Source organism: Neoarius graeffei, chromosome 28, assembly GCF_027579695.1.
Source record: "Neoarius graeffei isolate fNeoGra1 chromosome 28, fNeoGra1.pri, whole genome shotgun sequence".
Taxonomy (NCBI): domain Eukaryota; kingdom Metazoa; phylum Chordata; class Actinopteri; order Siluriformes; family Ariidae; genus Neoarius; species Neoarius graeffei.
Window position 1 is genome coordinate 45,238,074 of NC_083596.1, and position 18,382 is coordinate 45,256,455.

The 18,382-nt window shown below is 42.5% G+C and overlaps 1 protein-coding gene across 5 annotated transcripts in view; it reads right to left on the reverse strand.

Annotated features, from left to right (window-relative positions):
- The window catches only part of LOC132875727 (uncharacterized), a 45,966-nt gene that overhangs the window by 10,782 nt on the left and 16,802 nt on the right, over nucleotides 1-18,382 (reverse strand). For 2 of the 5 annotated variants that reach the window (XM_060912737.1, XM_060912739.1), the window contains exons 2-7: nucleotides 10,350-10,577; nucleotides 10,043-10,236; nucleotides 7,515-7,542; nucleotides 7,358-7,404; nucleotides 266-293; nucleotides 114-160 (exon numbers count right to left, since the gene is read on the reverse strand). In XM_060912737.1, coding sequence (XP_060768720.1) covers nucleotides 114-160; nucleotides 266-293; nucleotides 7,358-7,404; nucleotides 7,515-7,542; nucleotides 10,043-10,236; nucleotides 10,350-10,572 — 567 coding nt within the window. In that variant the 5' untranslated portion in view covers nucleotides 10,573-10,577. Of the gene's footprint in view, nucleotides 1-113; nucleotides 161-265; nucleotides 294-7,357; nucleotides 7,405-7,514; nucleotides 7,543-10,042; nucleotides 10,237-10,349; nucleotides 10,578-13,163; nucleotides 13,270-13,676; nucleotides 13,838-14,445; nucleotides 14,465-18,382 lie in introns of those variants that run through there. The other 3 variants (XM_060912738.1, XM_060912736.1, XM_060912740.1) reach the window with 3 other exon arrangements.

Consider the following 18,382-nt stretch of genomic DNA (forward strand, 5'->3'; position numbering starts at 1 on the left):
GGAAAAAAAAAGGAGCAAGAAATAACTGTCAACACAGAGGAGGACAGGAGAAAAAGTAATAAATTGTGATAGTGTTTTGTTATTCTTAGTAACCTGTATGTTTGCATACTCACCTGAGAGGAAGGTCCTTGTTCATTACCCCTGATTTTACGGCCCCATTCTAAAAAGCAAAATCAAGTCTCGTAACTGTTTTACATTCATCATAACCTTAATTTTTGAAAAATAATTCCAGTTAATATTATATATACAGATATATAAATGTTACCTTTGAAGTTGATGGCTGATTTTTGCATCTAATAAAACAAAACAAGTTAAAACTGATATATCCATTGAAATATTCAGTGAAAAACAAAGATACAGGAATTACTAGAATCCTGAAGTTCAGATTTGATTTGAACATGTTCATACAATGCGAGCTCATCAGTCAAGCACAGTGGACGTGGTGTCATGGCTTGGGCTTGCATGGCTATTTCTGAAATGGGCTCAGTTATCTATTAATGATGTAACTCATGATGGTGGTCTACAGAAATATTTTGTCTGCCAATTTATTTGATTTAGAAATGCATCCAATCTAATTGGAAGGAACTTCATCATGCAGCAAGTCAGAGACCCAAAACACACTGCCAACACAACAAAGGACTTCATCAGGGGGAAAGTGGAAGGTTGAAAATGCATATCCTGGACCAATTTCGTTTTTTTTTTATATGAAAGTATGTCCCTTTACACACTCATCCAGAAGGGTAATTTTACACAAGGCCATCTGTCTACAGCAGAAACAAAATAAAATAACAAAATGCGTCTGGAAAAATCCCAAGGGAGTCTGGAGCCAGATTCGTGATGTCACCTGCGGAACTGCCAGCAGGCTCCGAGAGCTTGCACGGTTTCAGTGCACAGCCTGTGTAAACCAAGTTTAGTAGCTAGCAATTTTGCATTGAAATATGGAATTGTCACCTTCAGCTTCTAAACCCATGGATTCATGTATCAATGATCATCTATCTATTGTTACATAAATCATATTTTTTCTAATTACTATTATGTATTTATATATTTCATTTAGAAGAGTACTGACTACTGTAGGAGAAAGATTTCATAAGCTACACACATGGAATCGGCTAAGCAGGGTTGTAGATACATTTAATGTGTTTGACAGGTCCCAAGATCTCAAGCCCTGACACGCAGATCCCTTGATACATGTGAAGTAAAATGTAAAGAAAATGTGACCTTGGGTGCTGTGTGAGACGACTGCCTCTCCAGTAGCTCTGTAGTTTTTAGCTCTTTAAACCTCTTTTTTTTCCACCTTTTTACTTTTCTGCTCTTCTTACGAAGACATAGTGTGCTTTTCTTCATATCCCATGCATATTTTTAACTTTAACACGTAACCAGGAGCCAGTTTTCTCGCTTATTCGAGAGAGGAGCTGCTGGCCCTGAAAACAATGGGACGAGCCAGGATACGACACCCCATCCCGGCCAAGTTGAGGAGGAAACTCAGGGGCTGCAAAGCCGGGGCTAAGCTAAAGGCTAGGCTAGCGGACAACCGGCAGCGCTACAAACCATCCATTCCCTCCGGTACCATGGGGAATGTGAACTCGCTGCCGAATAAGGTTGATGAGCTATCCACGCTGAACAACCAGCAGATTTACTGGGAGAGCAGATTATTAATTTTACGGAGACATGGCTAACACACCTTGTACCGGATGCTAGCGTGGACCTGCGGGGATTCACTGCTGTGAGAGCTGACAGAGACACTAAAGCATGCGGGAAAGGCAAAGATGGGGGACTCATCATTAACGTGACAAACCGCTGGTGTAACCCGGGACATTTCTCTGTAAAGACAGTCTTATGTTGCCCAGACTTGGAGCTGCTAGCATCACCATCTGTGTTTACATCCCTCCGAGGGCAGACACAGTCGCTGCATGTGAGGGGATTCACTCTGTCACAGCAAGGCTGCAGACAAAGCACCCTGAGGCATTTATCATCATTTCTGGGGACTTTAAACACGTTACTTTATACTCTACTCTGGCTGCTTTTTACCAGGCTGTGGACTGTAGGTTTTTAATTTCCCTGAGGGAACCCCTGAGGGAACCCTCCCAAAGGGATCACTAAAGTTCTACCTAATCTAATCCAAGTAAGTGTATTATCACCCAGCGCTTTCGTGTTGTTTACCTTTGTGTGTGTCAATAAATAACATTATCCGTGTACCATACAAACACAGGAATGCCTAATTTAGAGTATAGTCTCTCTTATTTCCTACCCTGGCAACAGTCAACTTGTGAATCGCCGATTTTCTTGTTTTTTTTCTCGGCTCTGCTGTGGTCCTCGGCTTCCAGGAGCCTCGCACGAAGCGCTCCCATTTCTCTCTCATTGTCCGGTCTTTTGGGAAACGATGAGTGCTAATCCCATCAAGACTGGTGTTGCTACACCCTCCTACGATACATCTGTTAACCATTTTAATAATTACGTGATAACGTTGAAGAAATTTGCAGAAAACCACCAGGTCGTTTTCTCATAAACAAACCAGCGCTGACGTAGGATTCAGAAGGAGGCGTCCCGCACGTGACGTCACGAAAATCAATGTTTGCCGGGAAATCCAAATGCCAAGTTTTTTCAGAGGCGGACCAATTCGCCTCAAATGGATTGATTTCAACTGAATTTTTCTGGTATTGTGCAAGGTAAAAAAATTGCACAAAATGCAAAATGTGACAGATATTTGACCAAAGTTTAATATAAAATAGGAGAATTACATTGATCTTGCTCCTGAATTTACCCGTGATATGCACTTTAAAGAGGCTTAAAGCTCTTCCCCCCTCCCCCCACTGGGCAGGTCAGACCACAACCTGATTTACCTCTCCCTCTGCTATGTGCCTCTGGTGAAGAGACTGCCCACCACATCAAAGATAGTGAGGAGATGGACAGACGAGGCCAGTGAGACACTGCAGGGATGCTTTGAGGTGACAGACTGGCAGACACTGTATGAGCCCCACGGAGACGACATTGATGGGCTCACAGAGTGCATCACGGGATACATCAACTTCTGTGTGGACACCATTGTCCCAGCTAGGACTGTCAGCTGTTACCCCAACAACAAGCCATGGGTAACGAAGGACATCAAAGCCCTCTTAAATGAGAAGAAGAGGGCTTTCAGAGCGGGCAACAAGGAGGAGGTACGAGAAGTACAGCATGAACTGAGAGCAATGATCAGGGAGGCCAAGGAAAAGTACAGGAGGAAATTGGAGTGGAAACTCCAACAGAACAACATGAGAGAGGTGTGGAGTGGAATAAAGACCATCACTGGTTACAAGCCAACCAACAGTGAAGAAGTGGATGGCAATGTGGAAAGGGCGAATGAGCTGAACCTTTACTTCAACAGATTTGATGGCGTGGCCCCAACCCACCACCACCACTCTTCTGCGGGATGGCTACAACCACACACTTCACATTCTCTCCCCTCCCCTGCCTCTTCTTGCCCAACCTCATCCCCATTTCATGACCTCGCTCACACCTCCTCAACAGACCCCCTGGCTGAGCACCCCCCCCCCAAGAATCACCTTCATCCCTCCCCCACACCGATCATCAGCGAGGAGCAAGTGAGAAGACAGCTGAAGAGACTCCATGCAGGAAAATCAGCAGGCCCAGATGGTGTTAGCCCCAGGGTCCTGAAGACCTGTGCCCTCCAGCTAAGTGGAGTACTTCAGCATGTCTTCAACATGAGCCTGGGTCTTCAGAGGGTCCCCGTGCTGTGGAAGACATCATGCCTCGTCCCTGTACCGAACAAGCCACGTCCCAGTGACCTCAAAGACTACAGGCCCGTGGCATTGATGTCACACATCATGAAGACCCTTGAGAGACTCATGCTGGAGCAGATCCGGCCGGCTTTGCTGGGTGAGAAGTTGACAGCGATGCAGGTGGATGTCCCCCTGGTGTCCTGGTTTGAGAATTATTTGACTGGCAGACCACAGTACATGCGCTTGCAGTGCTGTGTGTCAGACAAAGTGATCAGCAACACCGGGGCTCTGCAAGGGACTGTCCTTTCTCCTTTTCTTTTCACTTTCTACACCACTGATTTCAATGACTGCATGGAGACCTGCCACCTCCAGAAATTTTCTGATGACTCTGCAGTGGTTGGACATATTACTGGTGGTGATGACAGCGAGTACAGGACGGTGGTGGACAACTTTGTCATGTGGAGCAGGAAGAACCACCTACAGCTCAACATGACGAAGACGAAAGAACTGGTGGTCGATCTGAAGAGAATCAGGGCTCCAGTGAACCCTGTTAACATCCAAGGGGTCAGTGTGGATGTGGTGAAGGAATATAAGTACCTGGGGGTGTACTTGGATAATAAAGTGGACTGGTCCAAAAACATGGACACGGTATACAAAAAGGGCCAGAGCCGTCTCTATTTTCTGAGACGGCTGAGGTCCTTCAACATCTACCAAACGATGCTGTGGATGTTCTACGAGTCTGTGGTGGCCAGTGCCATCCTGTACGCTGTCATCTGCTGGGGCAGCGGCTTGAAGGTGAAGGACACTAACAGACTCAATAAGATCATCAGGAAAGCCGGCCATGTTGAAGGCATGGAACTGGACTCTCTGACAGTGGTGTTGGAGAAAAGGCCACTGTCCAAAATAAAAATGATCTTAGACTGTCCTTCCCACCCGCTACATGAGGAGCTGATCAGCCACAGGAGCACGTTCTGTAAACGGCTGATTCTTTCACGCTGTACAACTGAGAGATGCGGGAAATCATTCCTACCTGCTGCAGTCGAGCTGTACAATGCCACTGTATAACTGTGGTACACTGTCTTACCATGTATACTGTATCCTTAACTCAGGTGCAATATATGTATACAGGAATCATTGTATATACAACCCCGATTCCAAAAAAGTTGGGACAAAGTACAAATTGTAAATAAAAACAGAATGCAATAATTTACAAATCTCAAAAACTGATATTGTATTCACAATAGAACATAGACAACATATCAAATGTCGAAAGTGAGACATTTTGAAATTTCATGCCAAATATTGGCTCATTTGAAATTTCATGACAGCAACACATCTCAAAAAAGTTGGGACAGGGGCAATAAGCGGCTGGAAAAGTTAAAGGTACAAAAAAGGAACAGCTGGAGGACCAAATTGCAACTCATTAGGTCAATTGGCAATAGGTCATTAACATGACTGGGTATAAAAAGAGCATCTTGGAGTGGCAGCAGCTCTCAGAAGTAAAGATGGGAAGATGATCACCAATCCCCGTAATTCTGCACTGACAAATAGTGGAGCAATATCAGAAAGGAGTTCGACAGTGTAAAATTGCAAAGAGTTTGAACATATCATCATCTACAGTGCATAATATCATCTAAAGATTCAGAGAATCTGGAAGAATCTCTGTGTGTAAGGGTCAAGGCCGGAAAACCATACTGGGTGCCTGTGATCTTCGGGCCCTTAGACGGCACTGCATCACATACAGGCATGCTTCTGTATTGGAAATCACAAAATGGGCTCAGGAATATTTCCAGAGAACATTATATGTGAACACAATTCACCGTGCCATCCGCCGTTGCCAGCTAAAACTCTATAGTTCAAAGAAGAAGCCGTATCTAAACATGATCCAGAAGTGCAGACGTCTTCTCTGGGCCAAGGCTCATTTAAAATGGACTGTGGCAAAGTGGAAAACTGTTCTATGGTCAGACGAATCAAAATTTGAAGTTCTCTATGGAAATCAGGGACGCCATGTCATTCGGACTAAAGAGGAGAAGGACGACTCAAGTTGCTATCAGCGCTCAGTTCAGAAGCCCGCATCTCTGATGGTATGGGGTTGCATTAGTGCGTGTGGCATGGGCAGCTTACACATCTGGAAAGACACCATCAATGCTGAAAGGTATATCCAGGTTCTAGAGCAACATATGCTCCCATCCAGATGACGTCTCTTTCAGGGAAGACCTTGCATTTTCCAACATGACAATGCCAAACCACATACTGCATCAATTACAGCATCGTGGCTGCGTAGAAGAAGGGTCCGGGCACTGAACTGGCCAGCCTGCAGTCCAGATCTTTCACCCATAGAAAACATTTGGCGCATCATGAAACGGAAGACACGACAAAAAAGACCTAAGACAGTTGAGCAACTAGAATCCTACATTAGACAAGAATGGGTTAACATTCCTATCCCTAAACTTGAGCAACTTGTCTCCTCAGTCCCCAGACGTTTACAGACTGTTGTAAAGAGAAAAGGGGATGTCTCACAGTGGTAAACATGGCCTTGTCCCAACTTTTTTGAGATGTGTTGTTGTCATGAAATTTAAAATCACCTAATTTTTCTCTTTAAATGATACATTTTCTCAGTTTAAACATTTGATATGTCATCTATGTTCTATTCTGAATAAAATGTGGAATTTTGAAACTTCCACATCATTGCATTCCGTTTTTATTTACAATTTGTACTTTGTCCCAACTTTTTTGGAAACGGGGTTGTAAAATCACTTCATTTTGCTTTTACTTAAGTTATTGAACTTATTTAAACTTATTTTATTTTATTTATTCTTTTTTCAGATGATTTTATCTTCTATTTTTAGACATGTTTATTTCTTCTCTGATTCAGGAGCTTGGTAGCAAATTTGAATTTCCCTCTAGGGATTAATAAAGTAATGCTGATTCTTCATGGGAATTCAAAGATATAAAGACAGAGTAAAGATTCATTAAAATGCTTTGATGAAAAGAGAAATTAAATACCAGTGGTACTGTCTGCATTTTAATGAACTCAAAGACACCATCATTTTGACTGCACTGCAGTAATCCCTGGTCTTCATGGAACAGACAGTCGAAGGTGATTATATTCTTTGTGTTTACAGCTCTGCTGCTGTCTCGTGCAACATACTCAACCTCACTCAACACCTTTGGGATGAACTGGAACACTGACTGCACCCCAGGCCTCCTCACCCAACATCAGTGCCTGACCTCACTTATGCTCATCTAGCTGAATGAGCACAAATCCCACACTCCAAAACCTAGTGGAAAGCCTTCCTAGAACAGTGGAGGTTACCATAATGGCACAGGGTGACTAAATCTGGAATGGAATGGGGTATCGGAGTACAAAAATCACAGATATACTTAGAAATAAAAACATAAAATCTCACAGAAACAAATGATTTTGCCTAAAAGGAATCTAGTAAATAAGCTGATTGGACCACGTATTTTGATTGCTAATTGACTGAGTTGACGAAAATCTGTTCTACAGTACTTTTCTGAAAGGAAAAAAAAGGAGCAAGAAACAACTGTCAACACAGAGGAGGCAGGAGAAAAAATAATAAATTGTGATAGTGTTTTGTTATTCTTAGTAACCTGTATGTTTGCATACTCACCTGAGAGGAAGGTCCTTGTTCATTACCCCTGATTTTAGGTTTCCATTCTAAAAAGCAAAATCAAGTCTCGTAACTGTTTTACATTCATCATAACCTTAATTTTTGAAAAAATAATTCCAGTTAATATTATATATACATATAGATATATAAATGTTACCTTTCATGAGAATTAATGCTTTTTGCATCTAATAAAACAAAACAAGTTAAAACAGATATATCCATTGAAATATTCAGTGAACAACACAGATACAGGAATTACTAGAATCCTGAAGTTCAGATTTGATTTGAACATGTACATACAATGCGAGCTCATCAGTCAAGCACAGTGGACGTGGTGTCATGGCTTGGGCTTGCATGACTACTTCGGAAATGGGCTCAGATATCTACTAATGATGTAACTCATGATAGAAGTCTACAGAAATATTTTGTCTGCCAATTTATTTGATTTAGAAATGCATCCAATCTAATTGGGAGGAACTTCATCATGCAGCAAGTCAGAGACCCAAAACACACTGCCAACGCAACAAAGGACTTCATCAGGGGAAAAATGGAAGGTTTAAGACTGGACTGTTTAAGGCCCTGTCCACACGGCAATGGATTCGGGTGAATCTGATAAAATTGTTTATCGTTTCAGCCTGGCATCTACACGGCACCGGCGTTTTGGGTGCCCCAAAATGAAATCTTTTGAGAATGGGTTCCGAAGTGGAAAGATCTGGCAACGGCGCCGTTGCGAAGTCGTCTGGATGAGTAGAACGGATTTGTTTACGATGGCGTCACAACCACATGACTGAGAGTGCTTCACGCTGGGCACAGACATATAAACATAGACGCCGCCGTCCGCATAGAATCATACGTCATCCTCGCCGCCATATTGGATGAGGCAAAGCGGAGAATAAAGATGCCTCATTCATGTGCTGTGTTTAACTGTACCAACAGGTTTACCGTCCAAACAAGATCACCTTTCACAGGTGAGACTGGAAAAATACTTTTCATTGTATTTGGTCATTATAACGTAATTTTACGAACAAATTTTTCTGACTTTGTGGCTAATATGAAGTCTCGCGCATAATAGCCACTCGGTGAAACCTGTCTCCAAACAATTTATAATTTATAAATAAATTTATAATTTATTTCATAGCCCACCCAACCAATTTCACCACCAGCTGTCAGATGGTGATGGCACACTCAAAAATAGAAGAGATTGGAAGCATGTCAGACTGTGAAGCAATCACATGGAGCAATCCCATTGTAATATGGTTTAATTGAGTTTTTTTCCATATAGCACTGTATATTGCAAAAATTGTTATTGGAGACATCTTATAGCCTATCTGCACGGCATTTAATGAAAGTAATGCGGAGACAGCACGGCACGGCTTCAGCAGCGTAAGCACAGCACATTATTCTACACGATCCCCGCTGAGCTCCAAAACATGCCTTGATGTGTAGATATCGTTAGTAGCCTACGATAGTAGCAGCAGAATAAAAAAAAAAAAAAGTGTTGAGGAAATTTAGGTCACACCTCCCACGGAATATTGACGGGTATTTCGCACACTATTTATAACCATCACATTAAAAGTTATATATGTTGTTTTGATGCCTGTTTGTTTCCCATATATATACGTGTGTGTCTTAATGGGTGAATAAAAGGCATTGAGTTAAACATTATTGTAGAAAGGGGCGTTATGAAGTTCAGTCCATTTACTTGCATTGGTTTACGGGGAAGATTTGCCACATCCAATATGGCGGACACTCTGACGTATCCCAGCAACGGGCCACCAGGCTCAATGCGGCGTCTATGTTTATATGTCTATGACGCCGGGTAGAAGAAGGGGTTTATGCGCATGCGCCGTACTTCTTCTATTGTTCTGGTGTCTCCGATGGGACCGTCTTACAGCGCACGTAGAGGTGTGGCATGTGTATTGCATCGTTTTCAGCAAGCGTTGCGTTGCCATATGTGCCTGATATTTTACTGATCCGTTGCCCATGTGGACGCGATATTTAAAAAAAAAAATCTCGTTGCCGTTGTCGTGTGGATGTAGCCTAAGACAATCACCAGATGGTAACCCTGTTGAGCATGCATGTTACCTCCTGAAGAGCCAAACTAGTCATGGTTAATCACAACACAGGACAAAGGGCTGGCCATTCAGCTGTAGTAGTACTAACAGGAATTTTGGAGTGGGCTATCCCTCCCATTTCCTTCACAGCATGAGCAAATAGAGTTAACAGATCTGAAGTTATTTCCTCTATCGCCTAAGCCCCTAGCCTTGCCTTTGAATTCCTTCCTTTATCGTCTGCCTCACTGCCTGTGTTTACCCACACCCGTTTTATTCACCCTATTTAAGCTCTGCGTTTTCCCTCCCCAGTTGCTGAGCAGTATGTTGTTGTATGGTTACTGTTACGCTGTTGCATTTGCACTGTAAGCAGTTTTTGGTGATGTTAAGTTACAATTGTACATTATACGATTATGATTATATACAGTATAAATGCTAATAAGATGTCACATTGCTTCATGAATAATTCTAGGTGTAAATATCACTTCACTGTAAATCACTGTTTTTGCATGCATTCATTTTTAGTACTGTCTTTTTTAAAGAATAAACATCACCCCTTATTCATGGGAATTCAAGGTATAAAGACAAAGTAAAGATTCATTAAAATGCTTTGATTCAAAGATTAATTAAATACCGGTGGTTTTGTCTGCATTTTAATGGACTCAAAGACATCATCATTTTTCTTGCACTGCAGTAATCCCTGATCTTCATGGAACAGACAGTCGAAGGTGATTATATTCTCTGTGTTTACAGCTCTGCTGCTGTCTGGTGCAGCATACTCTGGATCAAACGTGTGATGGAGCACCACCAGAACAGCAGGTTTTGTAGCTTTGCGGGAGAGAAAAAAAAAAACATGCAAATATTATTTTATACACACACACACATTACATACACTAAAATGAGTTTGAACAACAAATAATTTTGAAAAGATGGTCGACTACCTGAAGTATCATGAAGCTTTTTCACGGCTGCTTCAATGTCAGTTCCAGCTTGTGAAACGACAGGGCAGAAAGCCAGAATGAAATCACACGCACTCACTGTCTCCACCTTCTCCAGCCAGTTTGCTTCATTTTTGAGCCGAGTTATGAAGTGTTCATCAGACTTCAATGTCTTTCCAGTTAGAAGAATGAAGTACTTCTTCCCTAACGATACTCTTGTGGTCATCTTTCCTGTGAATAAAGACAAATAATCTCTTAGCATGTCCACTTTAAATCATGAAACATGGATTAACTGAAAGCATATGCTGTAAAATACAAAACAAAAAATGTATTTGGCCATTATTTCTGAAGCGTCGACATCATGGATCATGACGTATGATTTAAATAAGTCAGTAATTTATACCGATATTGTCTGCAAATTATATACAATCTCTGAAGAATCAAGCAGCTTTTGTTTTGAACTTCTGCCAGACATCTATTGTTCTTGTAAGTTTTCTTCAACCATACTTTGTTTTACTGTATTTTCAGAAGTTACACTCGACCATATGTCTTCTGTTGCAGCATGCTTTGACTCGACTGTCACATATAAAATCATCAATCGTCAACCATGTCCTTTCATTTTTAACCAATTAACTCCTATAAAATGTATCTACCATAAGGAAAGACACTGGGGGAGATCTCATCTCATCTCATCTCATCTCATCTCATTATCTCTAGCCACTTTATCCTGTTCTACAGGGTCGCAGGCAAGCTGGAGCCTATCCCAGCTGACTACAGGCGGGAGGTGGGGTACACCCTGGACAAGTCGCCAGGTCATCACAGGGCTGACACATAGACACAGACAACCATTCACACCTACGGTCAATTTAGAGTCACCAGTTAACCTAACCTGCATGTCTTTGGACTGTGGGGGAAACCGGAGCACCCAGAGGAAACCCACGCAGACACGGGGAGAACATGCAAACTCCGCACAGAAAGGCCCTCGCCGGCCACGGGGCTCGAACCCGGACCTTCTTGCTGTGAGGCGACAGTGCTAACCACTACACCACCGTGCCGCCCCACTGGGGGAGATAAAGTCAATTTAACTTGACAGTAATGAAGTAATTTGTGAAGATATGCAATAGAAGAAGAAACCTTTCTTTGTCACATGCACACTTCAAGCACAGTGAAATTCATCCTCTGCATTTAACCCATCTGAAGCAGTGGGCAGCCACAGTACAGTGCCCGGGGAGCAGTCAGGGGTTAGGTACCTTGCTCAAGGGCACTTCAGCCCAAGGCCGCCCCACATTAACCTAACCTAACCTAACCTAACCTAACTGCATGTCTTTGGGGGAAACCCACGCAGACAACATGCAAACTCCACACAGAAAGGCCCTCGCCGGCCACTGGGTTTGAACCTGGAACCTTCTTGCTGTGAGGTGGCCATGCTAATCACTACACCACCATGCCGCCAAGTCTTAGGCACATGTAAAGAAATGCTGTAGACCAAAAATGCCTTAAAATAATGAAATGAACTGTTTCAAAATAAAAAAAAAAATACTGTACACAGTAAGCAGTAAGACATAAATGAAACAGAGTCAATATTTGGTGTGAGATGACACTTTGCTTTAAAAAAAATTGTAGTCTCAGGTCCAGTTAGTGCAGTTTTATAAGGAAATGAGCTGTAGGTTTTACTGGGCATCTTGCAGAACCAGCCACAGTTCTTCTGGACACTTTGTCACACACACTGCATGGCTTCTTTGCCATTCAGTAGCAAAAATGGTTTACAATTGTACTGCACACAGCCACTAGAGGGGCTCACACACTCCTCTTTTGTGTCACTTTTGAATACAATGACTGTTTAAAGTGTATGTAATGCCCTGTTGTAATGCTTTAAAATGAATACATCATTAGTAATGACCAAAATGAATTAAAAAAGCAGGGAGAAATGATATTAATTATTTGTTATTTTACTGTCAAGCACAAACCTATCAATAAATCGCGGCTTCCGGGTCCCGGAAAAAGGCAGCCTTGCCTCAGGGATAATCTCACATGACATCGTGCATGCAGATGCGCAGCTTGTGAACAGGCAAGGCAGGCAACTGCTTGGGGCCCCCTGGCCCAGGGGCCCCCTGAGAGTCGGGGCCTGAGGGCTTATTTTGTTTTTTATTGTTCTTTACCATTGTATTTTCACATTTGGAATTTAAAAAACTTTGGTTTCATACATTTTTCTTTGGTGTTAGATTATTTATAGCAGATTGGTGATGAACACTGGTCAGAAGGGTCCCCTGGAAATTTTTGCTTGGGGCCACAACAGACTCTAGAATCGCCTCTGTGTGCATGGGTCATTTCCGTTTATCTGACTCCATGCTTGTTTACGCACTGAAATCGGATATTGTTGATGGAATTTTACAAAAATAACAATGGGAAAGTACTGAGTTGTGTTTGGATGTTCAAATCCATATACAACAGGACATTCAGTTCATGAATTTCCAAGAAACGACACTAATCTAAAGCGATAGCAGGTGAGGTTTGTGCAAACAAAGCAGGCAGATTTCATGTCGCCTACTAATAATAAATCTGAGCCATTAAGTGTTCATCACCACCACATGGGAATTATTGGAGCAAAAAAGAAACCCATTGATTTAATAAATGACATTTGATCTGACATTTGGACAGTTCGTTGATTCCTCTATTATCGCCCACTTCATATTTTCTTTCAGTAATTACACTGAATAAGTATACGTTTTAAAGATTATATTTCTGCATTTATTGAGGTACATGTAAATATTTTCTCGATATTTTGCAGTGGTCAGCTTAGAATAAAAATCCACAAACCAATCTGTGTTTCCAATTCTCTCTGGCTGGTGGTGCACTATCGGCGGTGAGTGGGACTGTCGTGAACTGGCAGTTTCTCGTCTTGGGAGCGCGAAAAGATAACCATTTACTCCAGAATATCCTTGATAATCTTCTGCCCCTTCATCCGACATATAAGAATCCCAATCACTATCAGAATTGTTTCTAAAACATGACTCCGTATTGGGACTGGTCTAACTACTGCTGTGCATGGGAACGAAATTGATACCTGGATTGTTACACGTGTGACATCACGCACCCCTTTGGGATCTTCTGGTTTAGTCTCAGCAGATTCCGTGAAAATTGGCTGATCTTATTGATTTTCCATCAATTTATGGCCTTTTGGATCAGCTATGGTTCGAAAACACATGGTCAATCAACATAACGATTGTTGCTTTGTACAAAAGTGGGGTTTAGGGACTTTAAATTCACTATAAAGCCAGTATGGCTCCATGCCCTTCTGTGCTATAGAAGTTGAAACCAAAATTCCTTCACCATGTTGACAGGTTTGGAGGCAGTTCTTGCACAGCAGGGACTTTCCTCAGCTCTCTGGAACCAGTCTGTGCCAGCAGAGGTGCAGGAATCCCTGTTATGTCAACCCATATGACTGACTCGACCACATTCTGTTTTTATATCTGCCTCTGAATGAAAAAGGTTCCTCCCGCTGACATTCAGAACAAGGCGTAACTGTATAAAAGTCAAACACATCCAAAAGCTACTTTAAGCCACCTTTTCCTTTTTAACTTCTCACTGAAAAATTTTAATGAGAATAGGAATGAATTGTGACAACAAAAGAGTACACACGTCTCTTAAAAACACTGATCCGAGTAATAAAGTCATTAATTCATGGTTTTACAACTTTTAGTTATTCTTTTTAATATATAGCCTATTCGGTAGTTATTTGCATAGATAGTTTCTGTCAAGCACTCAGGTTCCAGGATCCAGACGGTGATCTGGATCACCACCAAAATTTAATGAATTGTTATTTGTCCCCAGTCACACCTCTGGAAAACATTTCAGAGCAATCCGTTCATAACTTTTTCTGTAATGTTGCTAACCGACAAACCAACCAACAAACAAACAAACAAACGCTACCGAAAACATAACCTCCTTGGCAGAGGTAACTAGTAATAACATTAGTAGGATGGTATCCCAAACATTTTAGACAAACTTGTAAAACCTCATGTGCAGATTAGCTAATTCATTGACATTTTACACACACGCACAAATTTTGAGTATATACAGCTACGTAAGAAGCACCTACCTCAACTGTTCTTCAGAGTGAGGCCCACTTTACACGGGGACGGTATAAAACAAAAACGCAAAAGTCCGTTTTTGTTCTCGCTTTTTTCCGCGTCTACACGACCGTTTTCAAGGAGGAAATCTGCGTCTATACGGTGACGCATAAATGTCTCCGCTATGTCTGCACGCATGCGCAACGTCTTCTGTCTTGTCTGATCTGCACCGCTGTTCTGTCAAGTTATCCTACCAAGCCTACTACGCATGCGCGAAATCCAGGAGGGTAGGAAAATTTAACAGTAGTTTTGTCCCACCGATCAGCTGGGCTGATAGAAAATCGGTGAGAATTTCACGCATTTGCCGATTTTTATGTTTTGTGCGTATTGGTCGAGTCTTTGGCCGAGTCAAATAATTTGTAATGACTTATTTTGAATAATAAAACGGTCTGTATGAGAACTTGCTAGGATAACTTTACAGAACACCGGTCCGGCTGAGGTACTGTAGTGCTCGAGGGAGGAGCAGGAGCAAACCGAAACTCTTTTAATCTGCCTTTATTAAGTAACACTCACTCTTGTTTCGGTGAAGAGAAAAGGCAGTGTCCATCTCAGCAAAATAAACCCGTTCGGCTGCTAGTTTTGTTTTCAGTCTCGGGTTTATGGTTTCACGAGCGGCTTGAATAGGCGGCGCGCGCGTGCATGCACACGCGTGTGCGCGTGTAACTTGGTGACACCAAACTGAGGAGCTCCAGCTGGGCGGGTGAGCAGGAAAACACATCTACTGCATTAAAACACAGAGCAGCTTGAAGGTCTGTTGGATCGGGTGTAATCAGACATGCACTTACTTTTTTTTTTGGATAGGACAGTGTAGAGAGACAGGAAATGAGTGGGAGAAAGAGACGGGGAGGGATCGGGAAATGACCTCGGGTCGGAACCGAACCTGGGTCCCCGGATTTTATGGTATGATGCCTTAGCCATCTGAGCCACGACACCCCCACTTACTTTCTTACTTCCCGGGCTGGCATGTACAGTATATGACACATGTATGATGTAAACGCGTACCCGACGTGAGCAGATCCGAGCAGAGTTTCGCGTATTGGGTAGTTTAGACGGATACGCAATGGGGGCCGTTTTTAAACTTATCCACTTTGGAAGGCGTTTTCAATTTTATCCGTTTTTCAGCCTCGGAAACGCCGTCCTCGTGTAAACGAAAGGCACTTCTGATAAAATATTTAGTCGTTTTTACCCGACAGCGTCCTCGTGTAAACGGGCCCTGACTGTGTAAAACCACATGAAACTTTCACTTTCGCTTTGAATAAATTAATGATTCTTCACTTTTAACTCCCTCACTGCGAGACTTGTGGAACAACCATTTATTCTAAGGCAGGGGTGTGTCAAAACGGGTGGCACCGCCCCACCCCTCAAAATACAGTGGTGCTTGAAAGTTTGTGAACCCTTTAGAACTGTCTATATTTCTGCATAAATATAAATATAACCTAAAACTTTATCAGATTTTCATACAAGTCCTAAAAGTAGATTAAGAGAACCCAGTTAAACAAATGAGACAAAAATATTGTACTTGGTCATTTATTTATTGAGGAAAATGATCCAATATTACATATCTATGAGTGGCAAAAGTATGTGAACCTTTGCTTTCAGTATCTGGTGTGACCCCCTTGTGCAACAATAACTGCAACTAAACATTTCCGGTAACTGTTGATCAGTCCTGCACACCGGCTTGGAGGAATTTTAGCCCATTCCTCCGTACAGAACAGCTTCAACTCTGGGATGTTGGTGGGTTTCCTCACATGAACTACTCGCTTCAGGTCCTTCCACAACATTTCGATTGGATTAAGGTCTTTCAAGCACCACTGTATGACTGTCTACAGGGCTGTATAATATAACATACCGTATATTGCACGTGCAACAAAAAAATTGGTCTGTGTGAGGAGTGAATTTACCTTATGAGCACACGTGCGATACAGTTTTGCATGTGAGTATGCAAGTGACAGAACTCCTTGTTTGGGTGAAGTGAGGATTTGTGTGTTTGTATGCCACAATTCCCATTTCCTCAGTGAGCTGAGCTAGCAGTGTTGGGCAGTAGCTTTGCTACAAGTAACGGCGTCACTAGTGTAACTACATTTTTCAGTAGTGTGGTGGTAATGTCATTGTTTTCTGAATCAAATAGCTTTCAGTACCACTTATTCTGAGCTAACTTATCCAGGTTTATCACTTAACTATGTACTTGGAATACCCAGGTCTGATGTAGTAAACTACTTTTGCTATGTTGGTGTAGCTTAGCTTGCTACATTTCTTGACTTTTTTTTCCCCTTTCATTACCTCATATATTTGAGGTAACATTGTGACTCTGCATTGAACTCGGAGAGTTTTGAGTTGCAGGGATGTAATTTGTTGTTAACATTCGTAAATAGATCCGTGAAACAAAAGGCAAATAATATCTTTTCTCTGTTACTGTTTTTGTGTTCTCGTTTCTTTCCTGTAAAATGAAAACATTAGGGGTATAACTCCAAGCACTAACTAGAATGATTGTTATCTGTCCAGAAAAATGACATGTCATCTAACCTTGCTCTATCTTGCAGTTGCACCCACTAGGCAGGCTTTCCTTTTCCTTCCGTTGGCTTTTAGCTGATGAGAGAGCTGAGTCTGCCATGTTTGCCCATGCCAACTTGTTTTGGTTAAAAGTAATTTGGTTCAAACACCCTACAGTGGTCACGTGATATCGTTGCTCACTTGCTTTGGTAATCTCTGGAATTGTAAAATGCTGGACAAGGTATGTGCAGCAGCGAAACTTCTTGAAACTCCAACAGTAATAGAAATAGAACATTTTGCCCAAATTCAACTTTGCAGTCAGCACCTTTAACCAAGCTCCTTATGGACATCTAGACAATCCATCGATCCATCCATTATCTGTAGCCGCTTATCCTGTTCTACAGGGTCGCAGGCAAGCTGAAGCCTATCCCAGCTGACTATGGGCGAGAGGCGGGGTACACCCTGGACAAGTCGCCAGGTCATCGTAGGGCTGACACAGAGACAAACAACCATTCACACCTACGGTCAATTTAGAGCCACCAATTAGCATAACCTGCATGCCTTTGGACTGTGGGGGAAACCCACGTGGACAACATGCAAACTCCACACAGAAAGGCCCTCGCCAGCTGCTGGGCTCAAAACCAGGACCTTCTTGCTGTGAGGCAACATTGCTAACCACTACACCACCATGCCGCCCAGTCGAGACAAGCTTTCAAGCTAATTAAATCCATTGTTTGTTTGTTTGTTTGTTTGTTTTTTAACAATGAGATTTTGCCTGACCTCGAAGTTTCAAATGATATTGTATTGCAGTTAAATGATATTGTAACACAAACAGGAAGTGTATAATCCTGAAAAATGTACCTTCCTGTACCACCTGTACAGGAAGGTACAGAGCAGGCTGTACTTCCTGAGGAGGCTGCTGTCCTGCAGGAAACTCCTGTGAATGTTCTATCAGTCCGTGGTTGCCAGTGTCCTGTTTTACACCGTGGTGTGCTGGGGGGGCAGCACATCCAAGAAGGACACATCCAGGCTGGACAAACTGATCAGGCGGGCCGGCTCTGTGGTTGGCATGAAGCTGGACTCTCTGGTGATGGTGGCAGAGAAGAGGACTATGGATAAACTACTGAACATCATGGACGATGCCAGTCACCCTCTGCACACCATCATCAGCAAACAGAGGAGCCTGTTCAGTGACAGAATGCTCCTTCCCAAGTGCAGGACTAACAGACTTAAAAACTTCTTTGTCCCTCACGCCATCAGACTGTACAACTCCTCTCTGGGGGGGAGGAAGGGTAATGGGAGGACAGAGGATGGGAAGGAGCAGTAGCCTAGCCTGACAAAAGGCAATACTGGACCATGTGCAATACCTCTCCTGCTGGACTTTTTTCATATCTTTTTTCAATATATTTGTATATG